Source organism: Hesperophylax consimilis, chromosome 30 (assembly GCF_061612785.1).
Source record: "Hesperophylax consimilis isolate HC1 chromosome 30, BYU_Hcon_1.0, whole genome shotgun sequence".
Classification (NCBI taxonomy): Eukaryota; Metazoa; Arthropoda; class Insecta; order Trichoptera; family Limnephilidae; genus Hesperophylax; species Hesperophylax consimilis.
In genome coordinates, this window is record NC_142865.1 from 11890438 (window position 1) to 11905089 (window position 14652).

Here is a 14652-nt window from a genome sequence, read left to right on the forward strand (position 1 = left end):
TATTAACATTAACCTCACACCGCCTATGTCATCTTTTGGGATGTGTACTGGACACCTACGCCAGTGACATTGACAGTAAAATGCCGTTTTCCTCTCGGGGGTACCTTGAGTAAGGATTTGCAATGAAACACAACTTGCGAATGTCGTCGGACAACTGACTGGTTGGGCCAGTTGTTTGCGTATTTATTGGGTTCGAATTCAACAATTTCTACAAGTGTTAATGTGGAGCAATTATTCTTATATCTAAACAGAAATATTACAAGGCGTCATAGCGCCGAGAATTAATTACTAAGGTCCCACAGTTTTGTCGTGCGAGTAATTCATCCTTGAACTGGCGATATGACACGTGTGCGGTGATTAAAAAATCTTATCATCGTCTGAGATAAGCCTCAAAGATCACATTACATCCATCTGATGTCCGATACAGGATGCTTGGGGATCTTTTTTAAGGAAAGGAAGGAGAGGATGTTCTGGGAAGGTAAAGGGTATGAGGGTTGGGTAAGAATCTAGGGATCCAGGAGTGACAAACATATGAATATATCCCTCCCACTGCGACACAAAGTGAATTGTCGAGAGACCATTCAAGTACAAATAATTACCAATTTTTAAAACCAAAAACACCAAACCTTTATTTGGCGCATTTTTTCTCATTTCTGCATCTTCTACAACTCTACAACCCAACTCTGATCTAAATCTATCTATATCTCCCATCTAAAACACACTGTAAAGAGGGTGCCATCTACCGAACAACGACCGTAGTGTTGAAAAGACAGCGTAAATTCATTATTATCCATACCATAAGGGACTATTACATATTTGACGAATAAAGAGCAAAATGAAGGGATTTCCGGAAGGTGAATGTTACATTGTTGTAGAGTTATCAATGTTATCATCCTCATTACTGTTTTTGATCTATAATATTAACGGATAAGGGCCGTTCGAGATTGTAATCTCTTCTTTAGAATTTTGGCTATAATTCGATGGTTGCGTTTTAGTAATTTGACAATTCGTAATTTTATTTTTATTTTTAGGGTTAGAATTTTGTTTGTGTGATTAAGCTCTAATATCTCTCAAACGGTGAGCTCTGGCGTCATGAAATTTACACAAATGGTTCTGTTTGGAATTTCTATATTAATGCAACTATTTTCAGCTCGCTAATTAATTTATGTCACGAGTTGTGGAGCTTTCAAATATGTATTTTAAAACCGGGTTGAGCGATTATAGAAAATAATTAGGTAGGGTAAATTCATGTGTACAGGGTAAATGCACGAAATTGGAAACTACAGGAATGAACACGACTGTTTCTAATAAAAAATTGTCCAATGAAGCGAGGCTAGCAGTTCACAATAGTTTTCTGATACCAACCCTGATGTAAGGCAGCGAGGCATGAAACTGACCAAGGAAGATTGAAAGTACACTGTGAGGTTCCTGAGTGTAAAACCATGTTTAAAATTGGGGTATTATTTAGTAATGGTATTTATAAGATTATTGAAAACAATATTAACAACTCTGAAACAGAAAATGTGGAACCGAAAAACAGAAAACTTAGAATTAAATTTTTCATTAGATGTAACTTTGGCAATTATTTGTGGGTTAGTGATAATTGTTTTAAAAAACAATTTTGATCTATTTACTATGCAAATATGACGAAATAAAATAAAAATTTAAATTTACGCACATTTTGACTGGCGTAAATTCGAATTACAAACGATCGACTTACGTTAGAACTTAAATAATTTATCGCATATTAAATTAATCAGTTTACTCATTAAATTAATCAGTTTACTCTGTCCTGATGATGGAGACTGCAATGCTGCCCGAAACGTTGGTTAAAGAAGGAGGTAGCGCAACACGGCATAATACCCCCAAAACAAATCACTATAATTAAATGAATGTGTTTTTTTTTAATATATACATTATCTCGTAAAAGAATTTCAGAGTTGCCCCTAAAATCAATTTGTTGAACAAATTTTAATGCCCTATATATTATCATTTAATACACAAATAAATAAATTAGCACATACACGTACTAGATATTTGCTGTATCATTTGATTAAAAAATATATTTTGTTATTTGGATACGTATTTTGGCTTCAAATCTAAATTTAAGTCTTGTATGAAAAGATAATAATTAATTACATTAATTGTGCTGTGAAGTTGATACACAATATAGCTTGCATTCAAGTTGTAGTTATGGTTAGTTTGGTTGCTTTGAGATAAATAAAAAAAGCAAAACAAAATTATGCACGAGTTATTTGCTTTACAGAGCTAATCACGAATCGAACGATTATAATAATTAATATTGACTAATTGTCGGGCTGCACGACACGTGTTATACAGGGTTTTCCAATAAGAGGTGTTATTTTGAATAGCCCGCTATTTCGGTAGATGTTACTTTTAAAGCTGTCATTTTTTGACATTTGACAAGTAAAAACTACGCCATTAGTAAAAATGGAACGATACACGCTTCAACAACGCATTGAAATTATTAAAATTCACCTGAGTGAATCAAATGCAAATCATCTTGAGTGATGAGGCCCATTACCACCTCGGTGGCTTCGTCAACAAGCAAAATTGTCTCATCTGGGGCTCGGAAAACCCGAGAGTTACTGTTGAAAAGCCTCTCTATCCTCAACGTGTGACTGTTTGGTGCGGTTCATGGTCCGGCGGAGTCATTGGACCTTACTTTTTCGAAAATGAGGCTGGAGCAACAGTTACGGTGAATGAATTGCGCTATCGAGAGATGATTAATGATTTTTATGGCTGGAATTGGATGGTATTGATTTGGACAACGTTTACTTTCAACAAGACGGCGCTACGTGCCACACAAGCAATGAAACCATTGATCTTTTACGATTGAATATCAAAATAACAGCTCTTATTGGAAAACCCTGTGGTAGATAAAATTTCTGTTCGTGTGTTAACAATCGAAGATGGTAATAATACTCGGCTTCACAAGAGTTTCAACGTTATTTTTTTTATTAGATCCACAGGCCTATGTTATCTTTTGGGATGCTGTGTGGAGGGTCTTTACCGACCCACCCGCAACGAATTGTAGGTGGGCAGACGTATCCGCAGCCAATACCCCGACAAACATCATCCCACGAACCCGGCACCCCTGCTAAGTCATTAAACGTAGAGAACCACTTGAGTTGACATATATGGCAGAGGTGTTGGTTATCCAATAAATGGTTCCCGGTGCGTTCTTCTTTATGATGACTTTAATCCATGTTGCAAGTGTCACGTTCCGTCCTACAAAAACAGATTAAATTAATATGCAACAATATTAATTCATATTTCTTATCTACTGTGCCCCCTGCCGATTCATTGTTCTCCGTGTGGTGTGTTGGTCGTTGGTAGTTGTCGATAAGGTTTATGTTGAATGTTTAGAATACCAGACTCCTTCTGTTATAATAATAAGATACATTCTGAAAGATACCACAGAAGTTTTGGTACTGACAGTCTTCCACAAGGCTCGGAGATGGGTCCTATATTAATATTAAAAATGATATTTTTAATTTATTTATCTCAGTTTTATGTTATTTAACCGCAAGTACGGTTTTTTATGAATATCGCACAGGAATCACAACTGCTGCCAACTTTACGGAGACAGGGGGACTATGGCATCCCAATTGGGATATGTTGTGAGACTGAAGGAAACGGGGAAGGGAAGGGGGAAGATTGGGGAAGAGCCTGAGTATTCAGATCTGAAGCTATTTAAAGCAAAGTTTCGATTGCGAATGATGGTCCTTTCACTAGAACGACAGTGAGAGTATCCACCACTCTTTGTAATAATAATAATAATAATAATAATAATTTTGAACTGGAGATCAGTTCCAATATGACGGTTAACGGTTAATAGCTGAGAGGACAAATGCTTGGGGTTCCCGCCTAGGCGTCGTGGATTCAATCTTCTGCACGGAGAAAACTTCCTGGTAAAAAATACCAATTTTTTGTCACGATGTCCAAACACGTGCTCATAAAAATCCTCACAATTTTGCATTTTGCCATGATATATGACACATTACAAACCCAGGTGCATGAATATTTCGATATTATTATTATCTTTAACACTTTATCGGGAAGCGGCTTGAAGTTCCGTTTTTAACAGTTTTATCATTAATTTGAAGAGATTTTTAATAAATCAGCATTACACTTTTTTTTTCGTGTGCTAGCTTAGTCGTCCTTAATTGCACAAGCAGCATTTTAACATTACATTGTGTTAGCTTAGTCATCCTTCATTGCACAAGCAGCAATTTAACATTACATTGTGCTAGCTTAGTCGTCCTTCATTGCACAAGTAGCAATTTAACATTACATTGTGCTAGCTTAGTCGTCCTTCATTGCACAAGTAGCATTTTAACATTACATTGTGTTAGCTTAGTCATCCTTCATTGCACAAGCAGCAATTTAACATTACATTGTGCTAGCTTAGTCGTCTTTCATTGCACAAGCAGCATTTTAACATTACATTGTGCTAGCTTAGTCGTCTTTCATTGCACAAGCAGCATTATAACATTACAAGTGCTAGCTTAGTCGTCTTTCATTGCACAAGCAGCATTATAACATTACAAGTGCTAGCTTAGTCGTACTTCATTGCACAAGCAGCATTTTAACATAACATTGTGCTAGCTTAGTCGTCTTTCATTGCGCAAGCAGCATTTTTACATTCCATTGTGCATTACACAAGCAGCATTTTAACATTACATTGTACTAGCTTAGTCGTACTTCATTGCACAAGCAGCATTTTAACATTACATTAATGGAAGTACTAGGAAATTCGTAACACGGGAATGTTTGCCTATCTTAAAAATATATTGGTGTTATGTATGCAGTATGTAATCAACTCTCGTCCTGGCTATTTATAGGTTATGACTGAATTCCAACAACCTGATTAGTTTCAGTAAACAATCATTACTCACGTAGCAGATTAGCAAGTTTTAAATACCAATTGTCAGAGCAAGTTATTAAGGCTACATCTTAGTACCTATTGTTCTTGGTAACGCATTTCTTGTTTTGTTTACACATTACTTATTATATAACCAATTTGTTTTTGGTCACTGAAGTACGTTTTTAATTTACATCGAAACCAAAATTACACAATCAAAATTATATATTTATTTATTTGTAAGAAACAAACAGCTTTTACATAATATACAATGATAAATATACAAGTGAACTGAAGTCAAGCCACAAAAGTTTCTTATGCTAAAGTTCATTGGAATAAAGTTTTAATATTTTAAAATTAATTTTGAGTTAAAGGAAGGGGAGAGGAAGAGGAAAATAGGAAGAGGATAGGATATTGTTGGTGCATGATGATCTCTTTATTTCTTAATTTTCAAAAGTGTCAAATCATTCGTTTTCGTAAAAGGCAAAGTCATGTAATTTATGAATACTTTCTAAATAAAGAAAAATTAAAAAAATTAAAAAACACTCATGATTTTACAGGTGATTTGCAGTTAATGATTGATACAAAAATTACCCTATTTATAATATAAATGTGATGAAATATAAAATAAAACAATAAAAATGACAAAAAAGTGTTTTGATGGGCGGCAATTTATGTTACAAATGACCGATTTACGTTGGAACACAAATTTTGGCGTACCTACCTACATAAATTAAAATTTCAATTTAACACGTTTTTGTCATGATGTTTTATTTTATTTTTCTCGACTTTTCTCTACTTTCAATAAATATAATATCCATGTATTATATATATAAACTTTCCGGAAGAAATTCCCTAAATGATAGTGAAAACCCTATCAAACTCCGTTGCATAGTTTAAAGGAACTAAGCGCACAAACAGACAAACGCGGATAGTTACTTTGTTTTATACTATTTAGAGTTTTCAATGTATTGTCACGATTACGAATTTACTAAAAGTTTATCATGAAACGGTCTGTAATCCCGTTTTTAGTTCATTATGAACTGGGATGTTCCCGAACATTCCACAACATTTCAGAATGATCTGGAATGTTGTGAAATTTTCTTGAATGTTCTAAACTGTTCTAGAAATTTATTCAGGTAAAAACGGGAACCTTCTTCATGGATGGGTGATAGAGGGCTACCACACCATGTTTTATACTATTTAGAGATTTGGAGATACCAATGTATTGTCACGATTACTAATTTACTAAAATTTTATCAGGATATGTCTTGTTATCCCGTTTTTAGTTCATTATGATCTGGCATGTTCCCGAACGTTCCAGACTATACACGAATATTCCAAGATGTTCTAGAATGTTGTACAATGCTCTGGAGTACTGATGTAGAAATTTCTAGAGGGCGAAACTTCCAGTCCTTATATCTTCAAAAGCACGACCTTCAGGTAAAAACGGGAAACTTCTTCAAGGATGAGGGATAGAGGGCTACCACATCACATAACTCCCTTGATCGTACATGGAATCGTTTCTGACTTTTAGCGGGACGCACATTGTTTATATTATCACAGTGGATGGGTCAAGATTATTTTTTTAATAATTACAATCAACTCATAAATATGCCAAAGTTTCTTCTAAAACCTGCAAAATTAACGGATTAATCAAAATATAAATTTTTAAAAATAGTTGATTTCTCGTGGTTAAGAATTTTGGTCTATGTATTACCTATGTATATATTTTATAATAAATAAAAGTTTGTGTTTTTGTTTGTCCACAGCTCATTACGTGGAAGCGGAGAAGCTAAGAGGAAGGCCACTGGGCGCTGTAGGCAAATACCGAGTCCGGCGCAAGTTCCCTTTGCCCAGGACTATCTGGGATGGAGAGGAAACGTCCTACTGCTTTAAGGTTAGTCGAATTATTACCAATAATTGATGGCTTCACCAAAACTAAACGCCGAAAACCATATTAATTTTCACAAATTATACTATAATACCGCTTCTAGGAGGATTAGCACACTTCACTTATCTGCCCTGATGATGAACACTTTAACGCTATTCGAAACGTTGATTAAAGAAGGAGGAAACGTAACACGGCATAATACCCCAAAAATAAATCACAAAGACAAAGCAATTTCATCATCTCTGTTTGTTTGTTCCAGGAGAAGTCTAGGTCCGTGCTTAGGGATTGGTACACGCAGAATCCATACCCATCTCCCAGAGAGAAGAGAGAGCTGGCTGAGTCCACTGGCCTTACCACTGTGCAGGTAGGAACTATATATTACTATCGTTTTTATTAGGTCTTGAATTGTTTGATATACTATCGCGCCCTACACGAAGAACTGTACAGAACTCAAGAATATTAATATTTGAATGATTTCTATAGCGCCGTTTTTGTGCAAAATCACCTCAAGGGCGCTGTACAAATATATAATACATTTCTACAATGATCTATGTTATTACTAACTATACAGGGTGTATCGGCACGTGCCCGACAAACTTTATACAGCTATTCCTTAGCACATTTGGAGTAAAAAATGTTACGGGCACTTTACTGTGGGGTAACATTTTTTTTCAATTAAAAACAAAAAATATATTAAAAATCCACACTCCATAACTGACATTGGCATTGTTTCTCGTGTTCAACAGCTGTTATTAGCAAGTGTGTCAAAAAGCGTCCTCGCTCTTTCATACACACTAAATAATGATAGTTAAAAATGAGACGAATTGTGCCATCCCATTTCGTTGTGATTGTAAAAGCGCGCCAATGTAGGTACGTTCGTACATTATTCAACGAAACTCGAATAAAATATGGCCAGATGGGTTTTCAAACTGTGACAAAGGATAAAACATTGGTAACGTGTGGTGAAAATATGAATAAGATTTTTTTATTTAAAAAAATGTTACCGGACAGCAAAGTGCCCATAACATTTTTTAGTCCAAATGTGCTAAGGAATAGCTGGTTAAAGTTTGTCGGGTACGTGCCGATACACCCTGTATATGGAGATAATATACAGTACCATACTCACCTGGTAGGTCACTTAAGATTAACACTTAACTAACATTAACTAATTGTTTATTAGCGAAATTTAGATACATGGTTTAGGATGTTATTGGAAAATTGGATATAATTGGACTTTCTCTCAGGAATGGTATATTTAATTTAAGGGTATGACAGCTTAAAAAAGGTAAGTTTTGACCTGAATTCTGTTGGACTTGTTATGGATCTTAGTTCCGGAGGGAGTTTATTCCAAGCCTTCGGCCCAGATACTCCGAAAGCGCGATCACCAAACTTAGTATTTGGCTTGCGCTTAGGTTCCATCAGTCTGCCTACAGCTGATGATGTTCTAAGAGATCTAAGAGTTGACTGCCTCAGACCAGAGTTTTCCGGGACGCATAGTTCAGAGGTGTGAATGTTCACCAATAATCTACTTTAAAGAATTCACTAGGTTGAAGATCGACCAACGCGACGGCTGCCTATCATACGGATGGGGGAATTCGACTAAGAGTAAGATTAGAGATCAACCGAGGGCGACAGACTTTGTCTAGATTCTATGACACAATATCATTTAGTTATTCTCATTTCTACAGCATTCAGTGTACTTACATCCTTCCAGTTCAGTTCAATACCCCTCTGCTGTAGGTACAGCAGGGCTGGTATCAGCACTGCATTGTGAACTGCTAACTTCGATATTATAAATTATCAAAAACTACCGATAATCACATTTTGTAACAGCTTTTATACACGAGGTTAAGCGAGGTTGGTCAATGCCATCGCAAATGTCATTTGAAGAAACATGGAAGTTAGCAACTAAACGCGAAATGCAAAAATTACCGTATTTTTGAGGATTGGAACAAATTGGTTCCAGTCTAAAAAAATCTTGCTTGAATGTTATTATTAGTAAATATTTTAACCCTTAACGGACCTTCTCACCGTATTGCTACACCAGCGCTGCAGTGGCGTATTACGGAATCTTTATAAGTAAGACTGACAAAGTTTTAGCCATAGACATAAGCAGACAGGGGAACAAAACCAAGTTGCGAGGAACGGGGAGGTGGCGTGATAAATTAAACTGGCAATATACAGGTAACTCGGCATTGCAATTTTACTATTAAAATCTGCTAAGAATTGCTAGTTCTTTTAACAATGCTTCGTGAAAACCATATCTGCGAATCCCAAATCACGTAAACAAAAGTTTGGACTTGTTTCCAATGTTTTATAGTTTATCCACCTCACTCATTTTTGCGTTAATACAATACTCAATTTGTAAACGGTGCGGTTAAAAACGAACATTCAGACCCTGCGCAGATAACTCCCAGAATGGACTTAACGATCTTTACTTTTCTGCGCAGCTTCTGGTTAGTTCAATGTGCGCTCTTGGCCGGTCGACTTACGACTGATGTCGTCGTTAATTCAAAGCATTTTTGAACCCTCCTGGTGCCAAAATATATTCACACGTGGTTTGTCACCAGTTCGTCGAAATGATCCCCAAATTTAACGTTAGGACAAGTCTGTATTTTTTGACTTAAGGCGATGCACTACGTCGTGTAATATTTTAAATTGAGCCGCTATCAATAACAACCCTTACGTAGATAGCGATAAGGTTTAAATTCCCGCTTAACACCATCCGCCTGTTTTGATTTATGCAAGAAAAAAACATGGCCAAAAAGCGCCTTTTATTTTATTTTGTGGATGTTCAGGCATAAATATTAAATTTTTCTCCGATCATTTTATAAATAACTTATTTTGCCACATTATACAATAAAATTATAACCGAAAATGGGTTCGTAAGTAGGAGATTTTGAACTTTAAAGCAGTTTTCATAGGCCTTATACATTATTTTTTTCTGGGCTTATAAAAAGACTTATCTAAAAAATACTCGATTATTTTAAAGGTCAAGACGTATTCTACTCGCAGTATTTAATTAAAGCATCTGAAACATTTCTAGGCGACCAAATCTTCAAACCAAAAACACATGATTTTGCATTACTATGTATGGCATCGCGTTAAGTGGTTTTAGCACATGTTGTGTGTAGCATTCGTTCTAATCCCTTATTTCCTTTACCTCATGCCTCAGTTGCACACATCAGGGTTGGTTTCAACACTCCTTTGTGCACTCTTACCTCGCTTCTTTATGAATATTAACAAAGTACAAACGGACAAATGTTGGTATAGTGAACTACAAACTAACATGGCTTCTGGCGGAGTGTACAGTGCGAGGCCATCATCGAGCAGTGTGTAGGTATAGTGGCGAAGTAACCTGACACCCACCGCATGGGGGGCGGAGGTCTCTGGGTCTACCTACTGTACTGTGTTGTGTATTATAGCTGATAGCACGCTGTAACGCATAGATGAGTTATTCATTTGACAGATTTAAAAAATCTATTAATTTAAGTAAGAGCCTTCCAAAATATCAAATTGACAAACTTCAATCAGTGTTTAATGCAGCAGCACGGCTCATAACCGGGGTTTCAAAATATTCACACATTTCAGAACACCTTCGTAACCTTCACTGGCTCAAGTGCCCTGAAAGAATCCAGTACAAACTGTGCTGGATGGTGTTTAAATCCATCAATGAAATGGCCCCACCCTACATCTCTGAACTATGCGTACCAGAAAACACTGGTCTGAGGCAGTCAACTCTTAGATCAGCAACATCATCAGCTGTAGGCAGACTGATGGAACCTAAACACAAGCCTAATACTAAGTTTGGTGATCGCGATTTCGGAGTATCTGGGCCGAAGGCTTGGAATAAACTCCCTCCGGAACTAAGATCCATAACAAGTCCAACAGAATTCAGGTCGAAACTAAAAACTTACCTTTTTAAGCTGTCATACCCTTAAATTAAATATACCATTCCTAAGAGAAAGTCCAGTTATATTCAATTTTCTAATTAAGTCCTAAATCCTGTATCTAAATTTCGCTAATAAACAATTAGATAATGTTAATTAAAGGCATATATGTAATAGGCAAGGCAGATTTCCGAAACTGCCAAAATATGTTTATTATTAAATCGCTAGGTGGCAGTAAGGGTTCCTTCACCAATGTAAAATATTCAACATTATACGTGAGTTATGAAGAGACATATAGATATTCAAGTAAAAAAAACAAACCAATAACAAAATGTGGCTTGTTTATGGAACTTACTATTTTGGTAGAGTATTTAGTATGATCTTTTTTACAAATGTTTCATCATTTGCTTGTTATTGTAAATCATGTTAGGTTTGAAAAGCTGACAATAGGTTTTTAAGTTCGCGATATTATGTGAAAGGAGAAAAGCAACCGTAAGCGGCGTTTTGCACCGTTAGCGGTTGCTTGGTTCCTTTCGTGGTCGCGTTTCGTTAGGGACCGAAGTGTAGGTAGTTAGGTATGTAGGTGTTAGCGCTATTCCATTATAAACGGTGTTTGGTATCTCATGGTTCAAGTAATCCATAAAATTATTATCAATATATTTTACATGTTATTTAATGTTATCATGTTATACATTTTATTGTTACTGTATTTGTAATGTTAAAGTGTTGCTTTGCTTGATTCTCCGTAATGGCAGAGAGTTAAAAAATATTTAAAATTAAAAAATCTTGTATTATTCTTCTTATATATTGACCTCGAGAAATAAAATAAAGTTTTTTTCATTTTTTATTTTTTTTTATTTGTTAATTTTTTCTGTGTTATTTAGTACAACTAAACAACAATATTTTTTAACCATGGCAGTAGCTGTCGTAGCGGCCGCAGAAAACCATGTCAAAACTGCAGCGACACTCACTCTTTATTTTAATAAAACAAATATAATAATGATAGTTTATTCCAGAATGTACAAAAGTAGTACAAATATTGAGAAAATAACAATGCATTCATACATAGAATGGAACAGAAAAGAAACAAAAAATATAGTATATGATAATAAATGTTCATGGGGGATATTTGACAGGCTCCCGTTTCGTTTGAAGGCCATCGGGGGGGACTCCATCCAGGCAACCATGGCAGTGATGATGGTATTCTTCGACTGGCGTAGTCTGCGCCATAAGCTTCCCCTGCGGTGGAACAAAGGTTTATTTTAATATACACAGGATGTTAAGGGACGTACTTGACTTACTTTAACCAGTGATTCCTGACATTATTTAGAGAAAAATGTTAATAAAATGTTGTTCTCTGTGACTTTTTCAAAATGTCGCCGGAAATGTCACATCGAACATCTAAAATGTCACCGGTGTCCGAAAATTCATTTACAGTTTTTACTGCAAATAATATCAGGATTTACTGGTTAAAGTAACTCAAGTACGTCCCTCAACAGCCTGTGTATATGTTTAATACATTAAATAAAAGGAACTTCAAGGAAGGGTTAAGTTAGAAATAATTCCACTGTGCCCGCTGATAGATGAGCTCTTCAGGAAGTTATCTAAAATCGTATCAGAATCTAAAATTTGAACAATATTTACATTAGTTTCAATAACACGTAACAGATTTTTCTTGCATTTTTTAAGTTTTTCTGTTCGAATTTGTGTCGCTGCTTTTCGTTTTTTCTCCAACGCGGATATAATATACTGTGGGTCACGAATGGGCATTGATCTTTTAAATCTAGGATCTATGATTTCTGGTAATAAACAATACATAAAGAAAGGACGTTTTAAGTTTAAAATGTTTACCACATAACACACATTTTAAATTAGAAGTAGAGTTCAAACCATTTCTATTTTCTGAGGTAAATCGTAAATGCTTTAAATTGCAGTTAAAAAGGGAATCATGTCGACTAATACATTGGAGTTGTTCAAAAAAATAATCAAATTGTATTACTCTCCGCCCTTCTATGCAAATATCATCGCTTTCTTCTATCGCCTTTTCAATAACAAGCTCTTGCTCTGATTCTTCACAGCTCCATCCTTGGTCATTGGTCACAGGTAATTTCCCCAAAAAATTGCTGTCTTTTTGGTCCTGAAAATGAAATAAAATTTTAGTAAAATACAAACCTATTATCACGATGTTGGGAACACGCGTCACAGAAATCATAAAAATTCTCGCCTTTCGACAATATACTTCATGAGGGCTAAAGCAGGTGCATGTAACAAGTGTTCCGATATATCAGGAATATAGGTAAATAGGCTATAAGAAATCGTCTTTTCAAACTTTGACACCTCATATCTCAGAACAAGTTAAGCGAAGTTAGAACCCTATCCAAATGTGGTGACGAATAGTAAATGCGAGATAATTGAAGTCAATAAGTATAAAAGTACCTTTTCGACAGTAGTGGCTGATGAACCAATAAGAATATCCTCGTGGTCTAAATCTTCCAAGTTTGGTCCTTTGTGTGCAATATTTACAGTAGACTCATTTGGTTCTATCGTATATTGGTGTTTTTGCTGTATTTTTTCCTAAATAAAAAAAGCAAAAAAAAAATAATATTATGATGAAAAAGTCCAGAACCCCCCCCACCCCCGTGACTCCAACGCAGTCAAATTCATTTGTTGCTCGAAGCATACCTTGTTTGGAGTATTTTTTCCGGCTGCTATGGATAAATCATGTATTGATCTACAAAGAGAAAAATAATATAATTATTTGAAACTTTACAACACACACATAGATAGAATATCTTTGATTTGACAATGTGTGAATGGTTACGTGTTTATACGCGGAAAGGCGATATTATTGTTAATTTCCTTAAAAAGTTTATTTTGCCTGTTTAATCTAAAGATAAAAATAAAAAACGGTAATAAACTTGTTTACTCCTTATATTAATACTCCTTACCATGTAAGGTCGGAACAGTGAAAAACTTGAAAAACTGTCACTTAAAAAGGCTGATTTTACCAAACTAAAAATGATCCGGCGTGAGATGGTAATTTTTGGTTTAATTACCAAACGTGGCCATATGACAAAACGTTACTCTCACAATTTAGTCAGAGTGTAAAGACAACGAATTCTCACACACACCTGCATAGGTCAGCGCGCCAGAACATCATGAAGTTCGTGCTAACGGTTAGGAATAGAAACGCATATTGAATGTCGGATTTTACACGTTTCAAAGAATTTGACACTTGAAAATATAAAATGCGACAAATTTATATGAAAAAAGAGAATTTGTGAGTACTTACTGTTTTTGTAGCTTCCTTAGATTATTGCAATGCTTCAAGTGAGTCGGTATTCTACTTTTAGACCCATTAATGAAACATTTTGATGGCATTTTCGAAATATATACGCCGTAAAACAGGGAGCATATAGTTTCACCGCCATCACCGGGGGCTTCCATCCCGGAATAAGTAAAAAACTGTGAAATGTGTTGAAAATTTGGTGCAAGATGAAGTATTTATTTAATTTTTAATATCCACAGATAGCATAACGATAATAAGAAGCCGTACTTCTACAGATGTGTGTATTATATACATATTTTAAATTAAAAATATTGTGTAAAACCGTTATTAATGCGATTATCATGGATCGAAGTTTTAAAAGTGGGTTGTATGGTGTATCAATGTTTTTATTTTTTATAGTCGAATGCCTACAACAACTACAAAAAAATATGCAGACTGAAAAATAATAGTCCATTAATTGGTATCAAAAAATATGAAGTCTGAGAATGACATACGAAAGGTAGTATTAAGCCGTTTTAGAGAGCCGTTTTCCAGCAAATCACCATTCTGCCCTATAACCCACTCTTAAGTGTTAATCTCAAGTGACCTACCAGGTAAGTATTGTACTGTATATTTTCTCCATAAATAGTTAAGTAATAACATAGATCACTGTAGAAATGTATTATAAGTTTGTACAGCGCCCTTGAGGTGA

At 35.3% G+C, this 14652-nt stretch overlaps 1 protein-coding gene across 2 annotated transcripts in view; it reads left to right on the forward strand.

The window, feature by feature from the left end:
- Positions 1 to 14652, forward strand: part of LOC149409641 (protein sine oculis-like) — a 102920-nt gene that overhangs the window by 33208 nt on the left and 55060 nt on the right. For both annotated transcript variants that reach the window (XM_089649642.1, XM_089649641.1), the window contains exons 4-5: positions 6661 to 6788; positions 7042 to 7146. In XM_089649642.1, coding sequence (XP_089505768.1) covers positions 6661 to 6788; positions 7042 to 7146 — 233 coding nt within the window. The remainder of the gene's footprint in view (positions 1 to 6660; positions 6789 to 7041; positions 7147 to 14652) is intronic.